Source organism: Salmo salar, chromosome ssa05 (assembly GCF_905237065.1).
Source record: "Salmo salar chromosome ssa05, Ssal_v3.1, whole genome shotgun sequence".
In the NCBI taxonomy this organism is placed as follows: Eukaryota; Metazoa; Chordata; class Actinopteri; order Salmoniformes; family Salmonidae; genus Salmo; species Salmo salar.
In genome coordinates this window covers 74,936,267-74,952,404 of record NC_059446.1, presented here as the reverse complement: position 1 = coordinate 74,952,404, position 16,138 = coordinate 74,936,267, and the positions used below count along the sequence as shown (strand labels likewise).

Genomic DNA, 16,138 nt, shown 5'->3' with positions numbered 1-16,138 from the left:
CTCAGTGGATTACATATATATTGTTTTATGTTTAGTCAGTTAAATTATGTGTTTCAGTCTAAGGTAATGTCATAGAAATAGAATCCATGGATTCTATTTACTTGGGTAACGTAAACTAACGTGTGTATACGTTTGAATATCTCTCAGCCTATCACACAGTGTTATGCAAATGAGTTTCTGTATGTAACGACGCTTTCTGGGTCGCGCTGGGCCAGTCACTTTGAGTAGCGCCTGTGTGCGTTGGGTACGGGTTGGTGGCTACTATATTCATCCAAATAAACCACAACTTGATTATTTCATGGACAATGATCGTCCCGAACTGTTTATGCTAGTTAACTAGCTACGTGAGTTTCAGGCATTGCAGGCTTGTTACACATTGGTTACAATACTATGGTGGGCAATGTTCCCAACCTTGTATTTGTCACTGGTGACCTCTAGCGGTAAACTACAATTTACATCGAAGTGACGTACCACAGTGTGCTTGTCATATGACTATCGAGGTCCATACAATTTTGGACAATCCGGATATAGCAGAGAAAATCGATCAGTTGGACATACGACTCAATACTTGACGTGCACTTATGACATGTCAAAGATCCTGATAAAAACTAGGTAAGAACGAACCTCTGATGCGCACTGGTGACAGTGAATGTTACAGTTGCGGATTAAAATGACACTAGCTAGTGGACTAAAGGAGCCTAACGTTACTCCGGATGTATGTAATGGAACTGAGAGTCATGACCAGGGGCTAGTAGGCTACAGCACCTGTCAGCATGCTGCTGTTATTCTCTGCTCTCTCTACAGATATAATGCCATTGTCAACAGCACTCATCCATCTCGCTTTGTTCATTGGAGTAGCAACACGATCCAGAGGTACAGTATGTTATGTATGGCCACTTTCACATGGGAACTAACTAATCGAATTATATGTAGAACTATCCCTGACCATGTTTATAACTACTTAACACATACATAAAGCTTTATGACACATGTTTCTGAACTGCATTGTTTAAATCAGCATATTTACCACTGTCAGTCGTTATTTATTGACGCTGATGACCCAAGACCCATAGCTTCCCTTCTCCTCATTTCCCTTATAAACGACCCTCTATAACCCTGTGTGTGTGTTTTCTCCCCAGGCAGTGATGAGTGTGTGGCCCGTAACTTTGGCCATGGCTCGGTGGTGTGTGAGTGTAACTCCACCCACTGTGACAGTATTGGGTCAGACACACTACCTGCACTGGGGCAGTTCCTGTCCTTCACCAGCAGTAAGGCTGGCAGCAGGCTGCAGAGAGGACAGGGACAGGTACAGAACAGCAGCACTGGAGCAGGTGAGAATAGCCTGGGCTGAAGACAACAACCCCCACTAGCCCAAGGGTGAGAAACCAAAAAGACAAAAGCCTGCACACACTGTTACCCTTCAGGACCGGTACTGACCACCCCCTTCTCTCCCTCCCAGTTCTCAGGCTGACTGTGGTTCCCTACCAGAAGTACCAGAGGATCAGAGGGTTTGGAGGAGCCATGACAGACTCAGCTGCCATCAACATCCTGTCTCTGTCCCCCAGAACACAGGACCAGCTACTACGACAGTACTTCTCTGCTCAGGGTGAGAGGTCAGGGTGTCAGTAAGGGCCATAGCTATAATCATAATTACTAGAATAGTCCTGCCTATTTTATTTCAGTAAGACATTTTATGTCAATGGGACAAACCTGGTCAAATAAAGGCTAGGTTAAGTGTGTATACTGCTGTTGCTTTGTGTTCCAGGTATTGGGTACAGTGTGGTGCGGGTGCCCATTGCCAGCTGTGACTTCTCAACCCATCTGTACACCTACGCCGACTCACCTGGAGATTACAACCTGGACAACTTTACCTTAACACCAGAAGACACTAACATGAAGGTGGTTTAGATAGTCTCTCTGTTTCCAGCTCTTTCTGTTCTTTGACTTGTTAGATCGTAAACATATCAAATTAAAGTTTATTGGTCGCGTAAACAGTTTAGCAGGCGTTACAGCGGTGCAGCGAAATGCTTATGTTACTGGCTCCAAACACTGCAGTCAGATGTCAAACAATTCAAAGAAAAAGAAAAAAGCAAGAAATGAAGAACGTCCGAATCCAATGAACACCCTAAACAGCACTGTAGCAGTATCCAAATGAAATCCATACAGTATGTACACCACAAGCTAAACTAAGAATGGGATTTACAGCAGTGGTACACTACATGGCCAGAAGTATGTGGACACCACTTGAAATGAGTGGATTTGGCTATTTCAGCCACACCCATTGTTGACAGGTGTATAAAATCGAGCACACAGCCATGCCGTCTCCATAGACAAACATTGGCAAAGAATGGCCCATACTGAAGAGCTCAGTAACTTTAACGTGGCACAGTCATAGGATACCACCTTTCCAACAAGTCAGTTTGTCACATTTCTGCCCTGCTAGAGCTGTTCTGGTCAACTGTAAGTGCTGTTATTGTGAAGTGGAGTTTGGCCGGGCGGCCAGCTCTAGGAAGAGTCTTGGTGGTTCCAAACGTCTTTCATTTAAGAATGATGGAGGCCACTGTGTTCTTGGGGACCTACAATACTGCAGAATAATTTATCTATGTCGGGGATACAGTATTTAAATACACAGTGTGAAACAGGAAGTGACTAGTGGTTCAATGTCTCTATAACATGGGACAGTATGCGGTGTCAGTGAGTGTGCATCACCTTGTAGACAGCTAGTGATGGCTGTTCAACAGTCTGATGGCCTGGTATTAGAAGCAGTTTTCTTGTCTCTCTGTCTTGGCATGTCAGACGGTAGCCGGGTAACAGGCCTACCACTGTCGTCAGCAAACTTGATGGAGTTGGAGTCGTGCATGGCCATGCAGTCATGGATGAATAGGGATGTATGTACTCACAACACCACTTCCCTGTTGTTCCAATCCCAGATCCCCCTGCTGCAGCGAGCCCAGGCCCTGTCGCCCCGCCCCCTGTCTCTGCTGGCCAGTGCCTGGAGTGCCCCCGCATGGTTGAAGACCAACGGTGCTCTCACTGGCAAGGGCTCTCTGAAGGGCCAGCCTGGGGGCAAGGAGCACAAGACCTGGGCTAAATACTATGTCAGGTATCATACAGTATACACACAAAGACCTGGGCTAAATACTATGTCAGGTATCATGCAGTATACACACCTTAACCTGGGCTAAATACTATGTCAGGTATCATACAGTATACACACAAAGACCTGGGCTAAATACTATGTCAGGTATCATACAGTATACACACAAAGACCTGGGCTAAATACTACGTCAGGTATCATGCAGTATACACACCTTAACCTGGGCTAAATACTATGTCAGGTATCATACAGTATACACACCTTAACCTGGGCTAAATACTATGTCAGGTATCATACAGTAAACACACAAAGACCTGGGCTAAATACTATGTCAGGTATCATACAGTATACACACAAAGACCTGGGCTAAATACTATGTCAGGTATCATGCAGTATACACACCTTAACCTGGGCTAAATACTATGTCAGGTATCATACAGTATACACACCTTAACCTGGGCTAAATACTATGTCAGGTATCATACAGTAAACACACAAAGACCTGGGCTAAATACTATGTCAGGTATCATACAGTATACACACAAAGACCTGGGCTAAATACTATGTCAGGTATCATACAGTATACACACCTAAACCTGGACTAAATACTTTGTCAGGTATCATACAGTATACACACAAAGACCTGGGCTAAATACTATGTCAGTTATCATACAGTATACACACAAAGACCTGGGCTAAATACTATGTCAGTTATCATACAGTATACACACAAAGACCTGGGCTAAATACTATGTCAGTTATCATACAGTATACACACAAAGACCTGGGCTAAATACTATGTCAGTTATCATACAGTATACACACCTAAACCTGGACTAAATACTATGTCAGTTATCATACAGTATACACACAAAGACCTGGGCTAAATACTATGTCAGGTATCATACAGTATACACACCTAAACCTGGACTAAATACTATGTCAGGTATCATACAGTATACACACAAAGACCTGGGCTAAATACTATGTCAGGTATCATACAGTATACACACAAAGACCTGGGCTAAATACTATGTCAGGTATCATACAGTATACACACAAAGACCTGGGCTAAATACTATGTCAGTTATCATACAGTATACACACCTAAACCTGGACTAAATACTATGTCAGTTATCATACAGTATACACACCTAAACCTGGACTAAATACTATGTCAGGTATCATACAGTATACACACAAAGACCTGGGCTAAATACTATGTCAGGTATCATACAGTATACACACAAAGACCTGGGCTAAATACTATGTCAGTTATCATACAGTATACACACAAAGACCTGGGCTAAATACTATGTCAGTTATCATACAGTATACACACAAAGACCTGGGCTAAATACTATGTCAGTTATCATACAGTATACACACCTAAACCTGGGCTAATACTATGTCAGGTATCATACAGTATACACACAAAGACCTGGGCTAAATACTATGTCAGGTATCATACAGTATACACACAAAGACCTGGGCTAAATACTATGTCAGTTATCATACAGTATACACACCTAAACCTGGACTAAATACTATGTCAGTTATCATACAGTATACACACAAAGACCTGGGCTAAATACTATGTCAGGTATCATACAGTATACACACCTAAACCTGGACTAAATACTTTGTCAGGTATCATACAGTATACACACAAAGACCTGGGCTAAATACTATGTCAGTTATCATACAGTATACACACAAAGACCTGGGCTAAATACTATGTCAGTTATCATACAGTATACACACCTAAACCTGGACTAATACTATGTCAGGTATCATACAGTATACACACAAAGACCTGGGCTAAATACTATGTCAGGTATCATACAGTATACAGACAAAGACCTGGGCTAATACTATGTCAGGTATCATACAGTATACACACCTTAACCTGGGCTAAATACTATGTCAGGTATCATACAGTATACACACCTTAACCTGGGCTAATACTATGTCAGGTATCATACAGTATACACACCTTAACCTGGGCTAAATACTATGTCAGGTATCATACAGTAAACACACAAAGACCTGGGCTAAATACTATGTCAGGTATCATACAGTATACACACAAAGACCTGGGCTAAATACTATGTCAGGTATCATACAGTATACACACCTAAACCTGGACTAAATACTTTGTCAGGTATCATACAGTATACACACAAAGACCTGGGCTAAATACTATGTCAGTTATCATACAGTATACACACAAAGACCTGGGCTAAATACTATGTCAGTTATCATACAGTATACACACAAAGACCTGGGCTAAATACTATGTCAGTTATCATACAGTATACACACAAAGACCTGGGCTAAATACTATGTCAGTTATCATACAGTATACACACCTAAACCTGGACTAAATACTATGTCAGTTATCATACAGTATACACACAAAGACCTGGGCTAAATACTATGTCAGGTATCATACAGTATACACACCTAAACCTGGACTAAATACTATGTCAGGTATCATACAGTATACACACAAAGACCTGGGCTAAATACTATGTCAGGTATCATACAGTATACACACAAAGACCTGGGCTAAATACTATGTCAGGTATCATACAGTATACACACAAAGACCTGGGCTAAATACTATGTCAGTTATCATACAGTATACACACCAAACCTGGGCTAAATACTATGTCAGTTATCATACAGTATACACACCTAAACCTGGACTAAATACTATGTCAGGTATCATACAGTATACACACAAAGACCTGGGCTAAATACTATGTCAGGTATCATACAGTATACACACAAAGACCTGGGCTAAATACTATGTCAGTTATCATACAGTATACACACAAAGACCTGGGCTAAATACTATGTCAGTTATCATACAGTATACACACAAAGACCTGGGCTAAATACTATGTCAGTTATCATACAGTATACACACCTAAACCTGGACTAATACTATGTCAGGTATCATACAGTATACACACAAAGACCTGGGCTAAATACTATGTCAGGTATCATACAGTATACACACAAAGACCTGGGCTAAATACTATGTCAGTTATCATACAGTATACACACCTAAACCTGGACTAAATACTATGTCAGTTATCATACAGTATACACACAAAGACCTGGGCTAAATACTATGTCAGGTATCATACAGTATACACACCTAAACCTGGACTAAATACTTTGTCAGGTATCATACAGTATACACACAAAGACCTGGGCTAAATACTATGTCAGTTATCATACAGTATACACACAAAGACCTGGGCTAAATACTATGTCAGTTATCATACAGTATACACACCTAAACCTGGACTAATACTATGTCAGGTATCATACAGTATACACACAAAGACCTGGGCTAAATACTATGTCAGGTATCATACAGTATACAGACAAAGACCTGGGCTAATACTATGTCAGGTATCATACAGTATACACACCTTAACCTGGGCTAAATACTATGTCAGGTATCATACAGTATACACACCTTAACCTGGGCTAATACTATGTCAGGTATCATACAGTATACACACAAAGACCTGGGCTAAATACTATGTCAGGTATCATACAGTATACACACAAAGACCTGGGCTAAATACTATGTCAGGTATCATACAGTATACACACAAAGAACTGGGGACATGGAGCCTTACAGAGGAGTTGGACTTTTCCCCCTCTGAGTATTCATTCTACTTCCTCAGGTTCCTGGAGGAGTATGCCAAATACAACCTGTCATTCTGGGCCATGACCACAGGCAACGAGCCCTCTGCTGGACAGATGACCAACTACAGGTCACATCTCACTTTATATTACATGTGTATCTAAGGCAGGTACATAATTGACAACAGGAAAAAGTGATATTTAGTTAGTAATTACATTCTGGTAATGAAGTTAGTTATAGAGGAAGTACATGTTACAGGTTCTTTTAGCTCAGTTGGTAGAGTATGGAGCTTGTAAAGCCAGGGTAGTGGGTGCGATTCCCGGAACCACCAAAATACGTCAAATCTATGCACGCTTTGGATAAAAGCGTCTGCTAAATGGCATATATTATATTATAACAGTAATCTGTTTTCTCTGCTCCAGTTTCCAGGCTCTGGGCTTCACAGCAGAGGAGCAGAGGGATTGGGTGGGCCTGGACCTTGGCCCCGCCCTGCACACCTCCACACACCCCCACACACACCTCCTCATCCTGGACGACAACAGACTGCTACTGCCACACTGGGCTAAAGTGGTGAGAGAGAGGGACTCTGAAAGAAGAAAAGAACAGGGGTAGGCTTTGAGAGGGAGGAAAGGAATGAGAGATGAAGGGATGGGGTAAGGTAGGGTCAAGGACAGAGAGTAGAGAGAGTCAACAAAAGAAGGAGGAATGGGAAAAGGGGAGAAGTCCATAAAGAAATAGTGAGATGTTGAAAGTGTACATTTGGACAATATTGAAGTATGCTCCTCCCCCCAGGTCCTCAGTGATGTGCGTGCTGGCAGGTATATCCATGGTGTTGGAGTCCACTGGTACCTGGACACCCTGGTGCCGGCAGAGCTCTCCCTGGGCACTACCCACCACCTGTACCCAGAATACTACCTGTTTGGAACGGAGGCCTGTGCTGGCTGGAGCCCCACAGACAGAGGAGTACGGCTGGGCAGCTGGGAGAGGGCTGAGCAGTACGCACACAGCATCATACAGGTTAGATAGCCATATGACCTAGAATGAGGATCGTCAATGCGTACTCTTTCTTAGTCGTATGGCTCACGGGTGAGAATGACATCGTACAGGTGCATGTGCAAGTGAAGGTGTTACTGTAGCAGGTAATTGAACAGGTCAGCATGACGTCAGACAAAAACAAGTTGAGTGTGACCTCAATGTTTTGTCAGATTCCTGTGTATGATCTAGTTAGTAGCTTAGGTGCTGGTTGTGAAATGTTACAGGGGCTAACTGATGAATTGAAGGTGTGTCTGTGAGTTCTGTCTGATTTTGTCTCCTTGTTCTTTGTTCGTCCCTCGAAGTCAGTTCTGTGTCATATCCTGCAGCGCGAGTTAAACACATTCATACTGTACTGAACTCTACAGCTCAAAGTGCTGGTCTGTTATGTTGCCCTAGGGAACAAGCTAGAATGGTGCTCTCGGTTTATCCATGCCTCCCGCTCTTTCTCCCTCTTGTTTTTCACCCTCGCTTTCTCTGAATACTCTGCAGGACTGAAACAGGACTCTTACCTGTTCCCTCTCCATTCATTTTGCATTGGAACAGTCACTCTCCTGAGAACCACAGGATTGTTTATGCTGATGCAATGCCAGGTAACACAACAACACAAACTAGACAGTGACTTTCTTCCTCTCTCTACTCTCCCTCTCTTCTCTTGTCTGCTGTAGGACCTGAACCACTATGTGGTGGGCTGGACAGACTGGAACCTGGCTCTGGACCAAGGAGGAGGGCCCAACTGGGTGAAGAACTTCGTGGACAGCCCCATCATTGTGGACCACAGTCGAGACATCTTTTACAAACAGCCCACCTTCTATAGCATGGCCCACTTCAGGTACTGTCCCACCTTCTATAGCATGGCCCACTTCAGGTACTGTCCCACCTTCTATAGCATGGCCCACTTCAGGTACTGTACTACCTTCTATAGCATGGCCCACTTCAGGTACTGTCCCACCTTCTATAGCATGGCCCACTTCAGGTACTGTCCCACCTATTGCATGGCCCACTTCAGGTACTGTACTGTCCCACCTTCTATAGCATGGCCCACTTCAGGTACTGTCCCACCTTCTATAGCATGGCCCACTTCAGGTACTGTCCCACCTTCTATAGCATGGCCCACTTCAGGTACTGTACTGTCCCACCTTCTATAGCATGGCCCACTTCAGGTACTGTACTGTCCCACCTTCTATAGCATGGCCCACTTCAGGTACTGTACTGTCCCACCTTCTATAGCATGGCCCACTTCAGGTAGTGTCCCACCTTCTATAGCATGGCCCACTTCAGGTACTGTCCCACCTTCTATAGCATGGCCCACTTCAGGTACTGTACCACCTTCTATAGCTTGGCCCACTTCAGGTACTGTCCCACCTTCTATAGCATGGCCCACTTCAGGTACTGTACTGTCTCACCTTCTATAGCATGGCCCACTTCAGGTACTGTACTGTCCCACCTTCTATAGCATGGCCCACTTCAGGTACTGTCCCACCTTCTATTGCATGGCCCACTTCAGGTACTGTCCCACCTTCTATAGCATGGCCCACTTCAGGTACTGTACCACCTTCTATAGCATGGCCCACTTCAGGTACTGTCCCACCTTCTATAGCATGGCCCACTTCAGGTACTGTCCCACTCTATAGCATGGCCCACTTCAGGTACTGTACTGTCCCACCTTCTATAGCATGGCCCACTTCAGTTACTGTACCACCTTCTATAGCATGGCCCACTTCAGGTACTGTCCCACCTTCTATAGCATGGCCCACTTCAGGCGTACTGTCCCACCTTCTATAGCATGGCCCACTTCAGGACTGTACTGTCCCACCTTCTATAGCATGGCCCACTTCAGGTACTGTACTGTCCCACCTTCTATAGCATGGCCCACTTCAGGTAGTGTCCCACCTTCTATAGCATGGCCCACTTCAGGTACTGTCCCACCTTCTATAGCATGGCCCACTTCAGGATGTACTGTCCCACCTTCTATAGCATGGCCCACTTCAGGTACTGTACCACCTTCTATAGCATGGCCCACTTCAGGTACTGTACCACCTTCTATAGCATGGCCCACTTCAGGTACTGTACTGTCCCACCTTCTATAGCATGGCCCACTTCAGGTAGTGTCCCACCTTCTATAGCATGGCCCACTTCAGGTACTGTCCCACCTTCTATAGCATGGCCCACTTCAGGTACTGTACCACCTTCTATAGCATGGCCCACTTCAGGTACTGTCCCACCTTCTATAGCATGGCCCACTTCAGGTACTGTCCCACCTTCTATAGCATGGCCCACTTCAGGTACTGTACTGTCTCACCTTCTATAGCATGGCCCACTTCAGGTACTGTCCCACCTTCTATTGCATGGCCCACTTCAGGTACTGTCCCACCTTCTATAGCATGGCCCACTTCAGGTACTGTACCACCTTCTATAGCATGGCCCACTTCAGGTACTGTACCACCTTCTATAGCATGGCCCACTTCAGGTACTGTCCCACCTTCTATAGCATGGCCCACTTCAGGTACTGTACCACCTTCTATAGCATGGCCCACTTCAGGTACTGTACCACCTTCTATAGCATGGCCCACTTCAGGTACTGTACCACCTTTTATAGCATGGCCCACTTCAGGTACTGTCCCACCTTCTATAGCATGGCCCACTTCAGGTACTGTCCCACCTTCTATAGCATGGCCCACTTCAGGTACTGTCCCACCTTCTATAGCATGGCCCACTTCAGGTACTGTACCACCTTCTATAGCATGGCCCACTTCAGGTACTGTACCACCTTCTATAGCATGGCCCACTCCAGGTACTGTCCCACCTTCTATAGCATGGCCCACTTCAGGTACTGTCCCACCTTATATAGCATGGCCCACTTCAGGTACTGTCCCACCTTCTATAGCATGGCCCACTTCAGGTACTGTCCCACCTTCTATAGCATGGCCCACTTCAGGTACTGTACTGTACCACCTTCTATAGCATAGCCCACTTCAGGTACTGTACTGTCCCACCTTCTATAGCATGGCCCACTTCAGGTACTGTACCACCTTCTATAGCATAGCCCACTTCAGGTACTGTACCACCTTCTATAGCATAGCCCACTTCAGGTACTGTACTGTCCCACCTTCTATAGCATGGCCCACTTCAGGTACTGTCCCACCTTCTATAGCATGGCCCACTTCAGGTACTGTCCCACCTTCTATAGCATGGCCCACTTCAGGTACTGTCCCACCTTCTATAGCATGGCCCACTTCAGGTACTGTCCCACCTTCTATAGCATGGCCCACTTCAGGTACTGTCCCACCTTCTATAGCATGGCCCACTTCAGGTACTGTCCCACCTTCTATAGCATGGCCCACTTCAGGTACTGTCCCACCTTCTATAGCATGGCCCACTTCAGGTACTGTCCCACCTTCTATAGCATGGCCCACTTCAGGTACTGTCCCACCTTCTATAGCATGGCCCACTTCAGGTACTGTACTGTACCACCTTCTATAGCATAGCCCACTTCAGGTACTGTACTGTCCCACCTTCTATAGCATGGCCCACTTCAGGTACTGTACCACCTTCTATAGCATAGCCCACTTCAGGTACTGTACCACCTTCTATAGCATAGCCCACTTCAGGTACTGTACTGTCCACCTTCTATAGCATGGCCCACTTCAGGTGTACTGTCCCACCTTCTATAGCATGGCCCACTTCAGGTACTGTCCCACCTTCTATAGCATGGCCCACTTCAGGTACTGTCCCACCTTCTATAGCATGGCCCACTTCAGTGTACTGTCCCACCTTCTATAGCATGGCCCACTTCAGGTACTGTCCCACCTTCTATAGCATGGCCCACTTCAGGTACTGTCCCACCTTCTATAGCATGGCCCACTTCAGGTACTGTCCCACCTTCTATAGCATGGCCCACTTCAGGTACTGTCCCACCTTCTATAGCATGGCCCACTTCAGGTACTGTCCCACCTTCTATAGCATGGCCCACTTCAGGTACTGTCCCACCTTCTATAGCATGGCCCACTTCAGGTACTGTACTGTCCCACCTTCTATAGCATGGCCCACTTCAGGTACTGTCCCACCTTCTATAGCATGGCCCACTTCAGGTACTGTCCCACCTTCTATAGCATGGCCCACTTCAGGTACTGTCCCACCTTCTATAGCATGGCCCACTTCAGGTACTGTACTGTCCCACCTTCTATAGCATGGCCCACTTCAGGTACTGTCCCACCTTCTATAGCATGGCCCACTTCAGGGTACTGTCCCACCTTCTATAGCATGGCCCACTTCAGGGTACTGTCCCACCTTCTATAGCATGGCCCACTTCAGGTACTGTACTGTCCCACCTTCTATAGCATGGCCCACTTCAGGTACTGTACCACCTTCTATAGCATAGCCCACTTCAGGTACTGTACTGTCCCACCTTCTATAGCATGGCCCACTTCAGGTACTGTCCCACCTTCTGAAGCATAGCCCACTTCAGGTACTGTCCCACCTTCTATAGCATGGCCCACTTCAGGTACTGTCCCACCTTCTATAGCATGGCCCACTTCAGGTACTGTCCCACCTTCTATAGCATGGCCCACTTCAGGACTGTACTGTCCCACCTTCTATAGCATGGCCCACTTCAGGGTACTGTCCCACCTTCTATAGCATGGCCCACTTCAGGTACTGTCCCACCTTCTATAGCATGGCCCACTTCAGGTACTGTCCCACCTTCTATAGCATGGCCCACTTCAGGTACTGTCCCACCTTCTATAGCATGGCCCACTTCAGGTACTGTCCCACCTTCTATAGCATGGCCCACTTCAGGTACTGTCCCACCTTCTATAGCATGGCCCACTTCAGGTACTGTACCACCTTCTATAGCATGGCCCACTTCAGGTACTGTCCCACCTTCTATAGCATGGCCCACTTCAGGTACTGTCCCACCTTCTATAGCATGGCCCACTTCAGGTACTGTCCCACCTTCTATAGCATGGCCCACTTCAGGTACTGTCCCACCTTCTATAGCATGGCCCACTTCAGGTACTGTACCACCTTCTATAGCATGGCCCACTTCAGGTACTGTACCACCTTCTATAGCATGGCCCACTCCAGGTACTGTCCCACCTTCTATAGCATGGCCCACTTCAGGTACTGTACTGCCAGTACTGTCCCACCTTCTATAGCATGGCCCACTTCAGGTACTGTCCCACCTTCTATAGCATGGCCCACTTCAGGTACTGTCCCACCTTCTATAGCATGGCCCACTTCAGGTTGTACTGTACCACCTTCTATAGCATGGCCCACTTCAGGTACTGTGTCCCACCTTCTATAGCATGGCCCACTTCAGGTACTGTACCACCTTCTATAGCATGGCCCACTTCAGGTACTGTACCACCTTCTATAGCATGGCCCACTTCAGGTACTGTCCCACCTTCTATAGCATGGCCCACTTCAGGTACTGTCCCACCTTCTATAGCATGGCCCACTTCAGGTACTGTACCACCTTCTATAGCATGGCCCACTTCAGGTACTGTCCCACCTTCTATAGCATGGCCCACTCCAGGTACTGTCCCACCTTCTATAGCATGGCCCACTTCAGGTACTGTCCCACCTTCTATAGCATGGCCCACTTCAGGTACTGTCCCACCTTCTATAGCATGGCCCACTTCAGGTACTGTCCCACCTTCTATAGCATGGCCCACTTCAGGTACTGTCCCACCTTCTATAGCATGGCCCACTTCAGGTACTGTCACCACCTTCTATAGCATGGCCCACTTCAGGTACTGTCCCACCTTCTATAGCATGGCCCACTTCAGGTGACTGTCCCACCTTCTATAGCATGGCCCACTTCAGGTACTGTACTGTCCCACCTTCTATAGCATGGCCCACTTCAGGTACTGTACCACCTTCTATAGCATGGCCCACTTCAGGTACTGTACCACCTTCTATAGCATGGCCCACTTCAGGTACTGTCCCACCTTCTATAGCATGGCCCACTTCAGGTACTGTCCCACCTTCTATAGCATGGCCCACTTCAGGCTGTACTGTCCCACCTTCTATAGCATGGCCCACTTCAGGACTGTACTGTCCCACCTTCTATAGCATGGCCCACTTCAGGTACTGTACCACCTTCTATAGCATGGCCCACTTCAGGTACTGTACCACCTTCTATAGCATGGCCCACTTCAGGTACTGTCCCACCTTCTATAGCATGGCCCACTTCAGGTACTGTCCCACCTTCTATAGCATGGCCCACTTCAGGTACTGTCCCACCTTCTATAGCATGGCCCACTTCAGTTACTGTCCCACCTTCTATAGCATGGCCCACTTCAGGTACTGTCCCACCTTCTATAGCATGGCCCACTTCAGGTACTGTCCCACCTTCTATAGCATGGCCCACTTCAGGTACTGTCCCACCTTCTATAGCCTGGCCCACTTCAGGTACTGTCCCACCTTCTATAGCATGGCCCACTTCAGGTACTGTACCACCTTCTATAGCATGGCCCACTTCAGGTACTGTCCCACCTTCTATAGCATGGCCCACTTCAGGTACTGTACCACCTTCTATAGCATGGCCCACTTCAGGTACTGTCCCACCTTCTATAGCATGGCCCACTTCAGGTACTGTACCACCTTCTATAGCATGGCCCACTTCAGGTACTGTACCACCTTCTATAGCATGGCCCACTTCAGGTACTGTCCCACCTTCTATAGCATGGCCCACTTCAGGTACTGTACTGTCCCACCTTCTATAGCATGGCCCACTTCAGGTACTGTACTGTCCCACCTTCTATAGCATGGCCCACTTCAGGTACTGTACTGTCCCACCTTCTATAGCATGGCCCACTTCAGGTACTGTCCCACCTTCTATAGCATGGCCCACTTCAGGTACTGTACTGTCCCACCTTCTATAGCATAGCCCACTTCAGGTACTGTCCCACCTTCTATTGCATGGCCCACTTCAGGTACTGTCCCACCTTCTATAGCATGGCCCACTTCAGGTACTGTCCCACCTTCTATAGCATGGCCCACTTCAGGTACTGTACCACCTTCTATAGCATGGCCCACTTCAGGTACTGTACCACCTTCTATAGCATGGCCCACTTCAGGTACTGTCTCACCTTCTATAGCATGGCCCACTTCAGGTACTGTCCCACCTTCTATAGCATGGCCCACTTCAGGTACGGTACTGTCCCACCTTCTAGAGCATGGCCCACTTCAGGTACTGTACCACCTTCTATAGCATGGCCCACTTCAGGTACTGTACTGTCCCACCTGGGAAGGTCTGACACCCTGCACCAATACTTTATAAAATGAACCCCTCTTTCCTAACTTACTTGGTGATCACTGATCTGTATGTGTTTTGAAGTACATATAACACAAGTACATTAACTCTGCTACACAGTAAGTTCCTGTGGGAGGGGTCTCAGAGAGTGGGTGTGTCCTTCAGTCAGGAAACAAAACTGGAAAGCTCTGCCTTCATCAGGCCAGACGGGTCAGTGGTTCTTACCATCCTCAACAGGTGGGTGAAAGTGTGTGTGTTAACACTTGATATGTGTGTGTTTGCATGTGTTACCTTGATGTGAGAGTGTGTGTGTGTTGCAGGTCGTCGTCAGAGGTCCAGTTTGAGGTGTATGATCCTGCTGTGGGTTTCATCTCCTCCAGTGCTCCAGCCCACGCCCTGCTCACACTTGCTTGGAACACACTCTGACCTCACTGGGATGGAACACACGGATCACTCACCTTTACTGCCAGGGCCAAAGCATTGTCACAGTCGGCATTACCCCTGTGCTACACTTCCAAAAAACGACCAAACGTTTGTCATCTGTCAGCAACATTATTCCTCACCACCAGGTCCGCTACATTTCCACCACTACACTCAACTTCCATCACCACCTAAAGCCCAATGTGCTCCCTCCTCATAGCAGGCTGACTGTTCACAGCATATCTAATAGATAACCCTGCAGCATCGTGGGCATCCGGCATTTCTTTGATCAGAGCTTGAAGTGTGTGTGGTTTAGCCAATAGAGCCAAGTATGTTGTGTTCCTATGTATGATGTGACTATCTGCACTGATCTTTATCACGCTGGGAAAAGCTCTGGAATGTGTGAATATAGCATGTGATCAAACCAGGGCCAGGTACACTACTATGATCAGACACTGCTGCTGCTTGAGACGGTATGACCATCACACCACTCTGCTAACAACCGTTTCCTAACTGAAATCTGGTTAATAACATGATCTCTTTTATAAACCATGTTAATGCGATAATGTAAATTAATCATGTACAGAATGTATTAATGCCGTTTAAACCATTTGCCTTTTGAATTTGAATAAATGATTTCTCTATTACGTCTTCACACAAG

At 46.5% G+C, this 16,138-nt stretch overlaps 1 protein-coding gene across 2 annotated transcripts; it reads left to right on the top strand.

Moving 5' to 3' along the window:
- The first annotated feature begins 245 nt into the window (after nt 1-245).
- On the top strand, nt 246-16,132 carry gba1 (glucosylceramidase beta 1). 2 transcript variants are annotated; one of them, XM_045718885.1, is made up of 12 exons: nt 249-612; nt 805-873; nt 1,140-1,331; nt 1,460-1,606; nt 1,766-1,899; nt 2,931-3,103; nt 6,808-6,897; nt 7,190-7,337; nt 7,560-7,784; nt 8,468-8,631; nt 15,178-15,294; nt 15,378-16,132. In XM_045718885.1, exons 2-12 carry the CDS (start codon nt 810-812, stop codon nt 15,481-15,483), a joined length of 1,560 nt encoding a protein of 519 aa, XP_045574841.1. In that variant the 5' UTR covers nt 249-612; nt 805-809; the 3' UTR covers nt 15,484-16,132. The 2 variants fall into 2 exon arrangements, with proteins under 2 accessions (XP_045574842.1, XP_045574841.1); XM_045718886.1 differs by lacking the exon at nt 15,178-15,294 and having other exon boundaries at nt 246-612.
- The last annotated feature ends 6 nt before the right edge of the window (nt 16,133-16,138 follow it).

Excerpts from the sequence above, each read along its gene's own strand:
- gba1 (XM_045718885.1), top strand. The coding sequence starts at position 810 with ATGCCATTGTCAACAGCACTCATCCATCTCGCTTTGTTCATTGGAGTA. Across the intron at positions 3,104-6,807 it reads TGGGCTAAATACTATGTCAG|GTTCCTGGAGGAGTATGCCA; the intron begins GTATCATACAGT and ends CTACTTCCTCAG. Across the intron at positions 6,898-7,189 it reads GGACAGATGACCAACTACAG|TTTCCAGGCTCTGGGCTTCA; the intron begins GTCACATCTCAC and ends TCTCTGCTCCAG.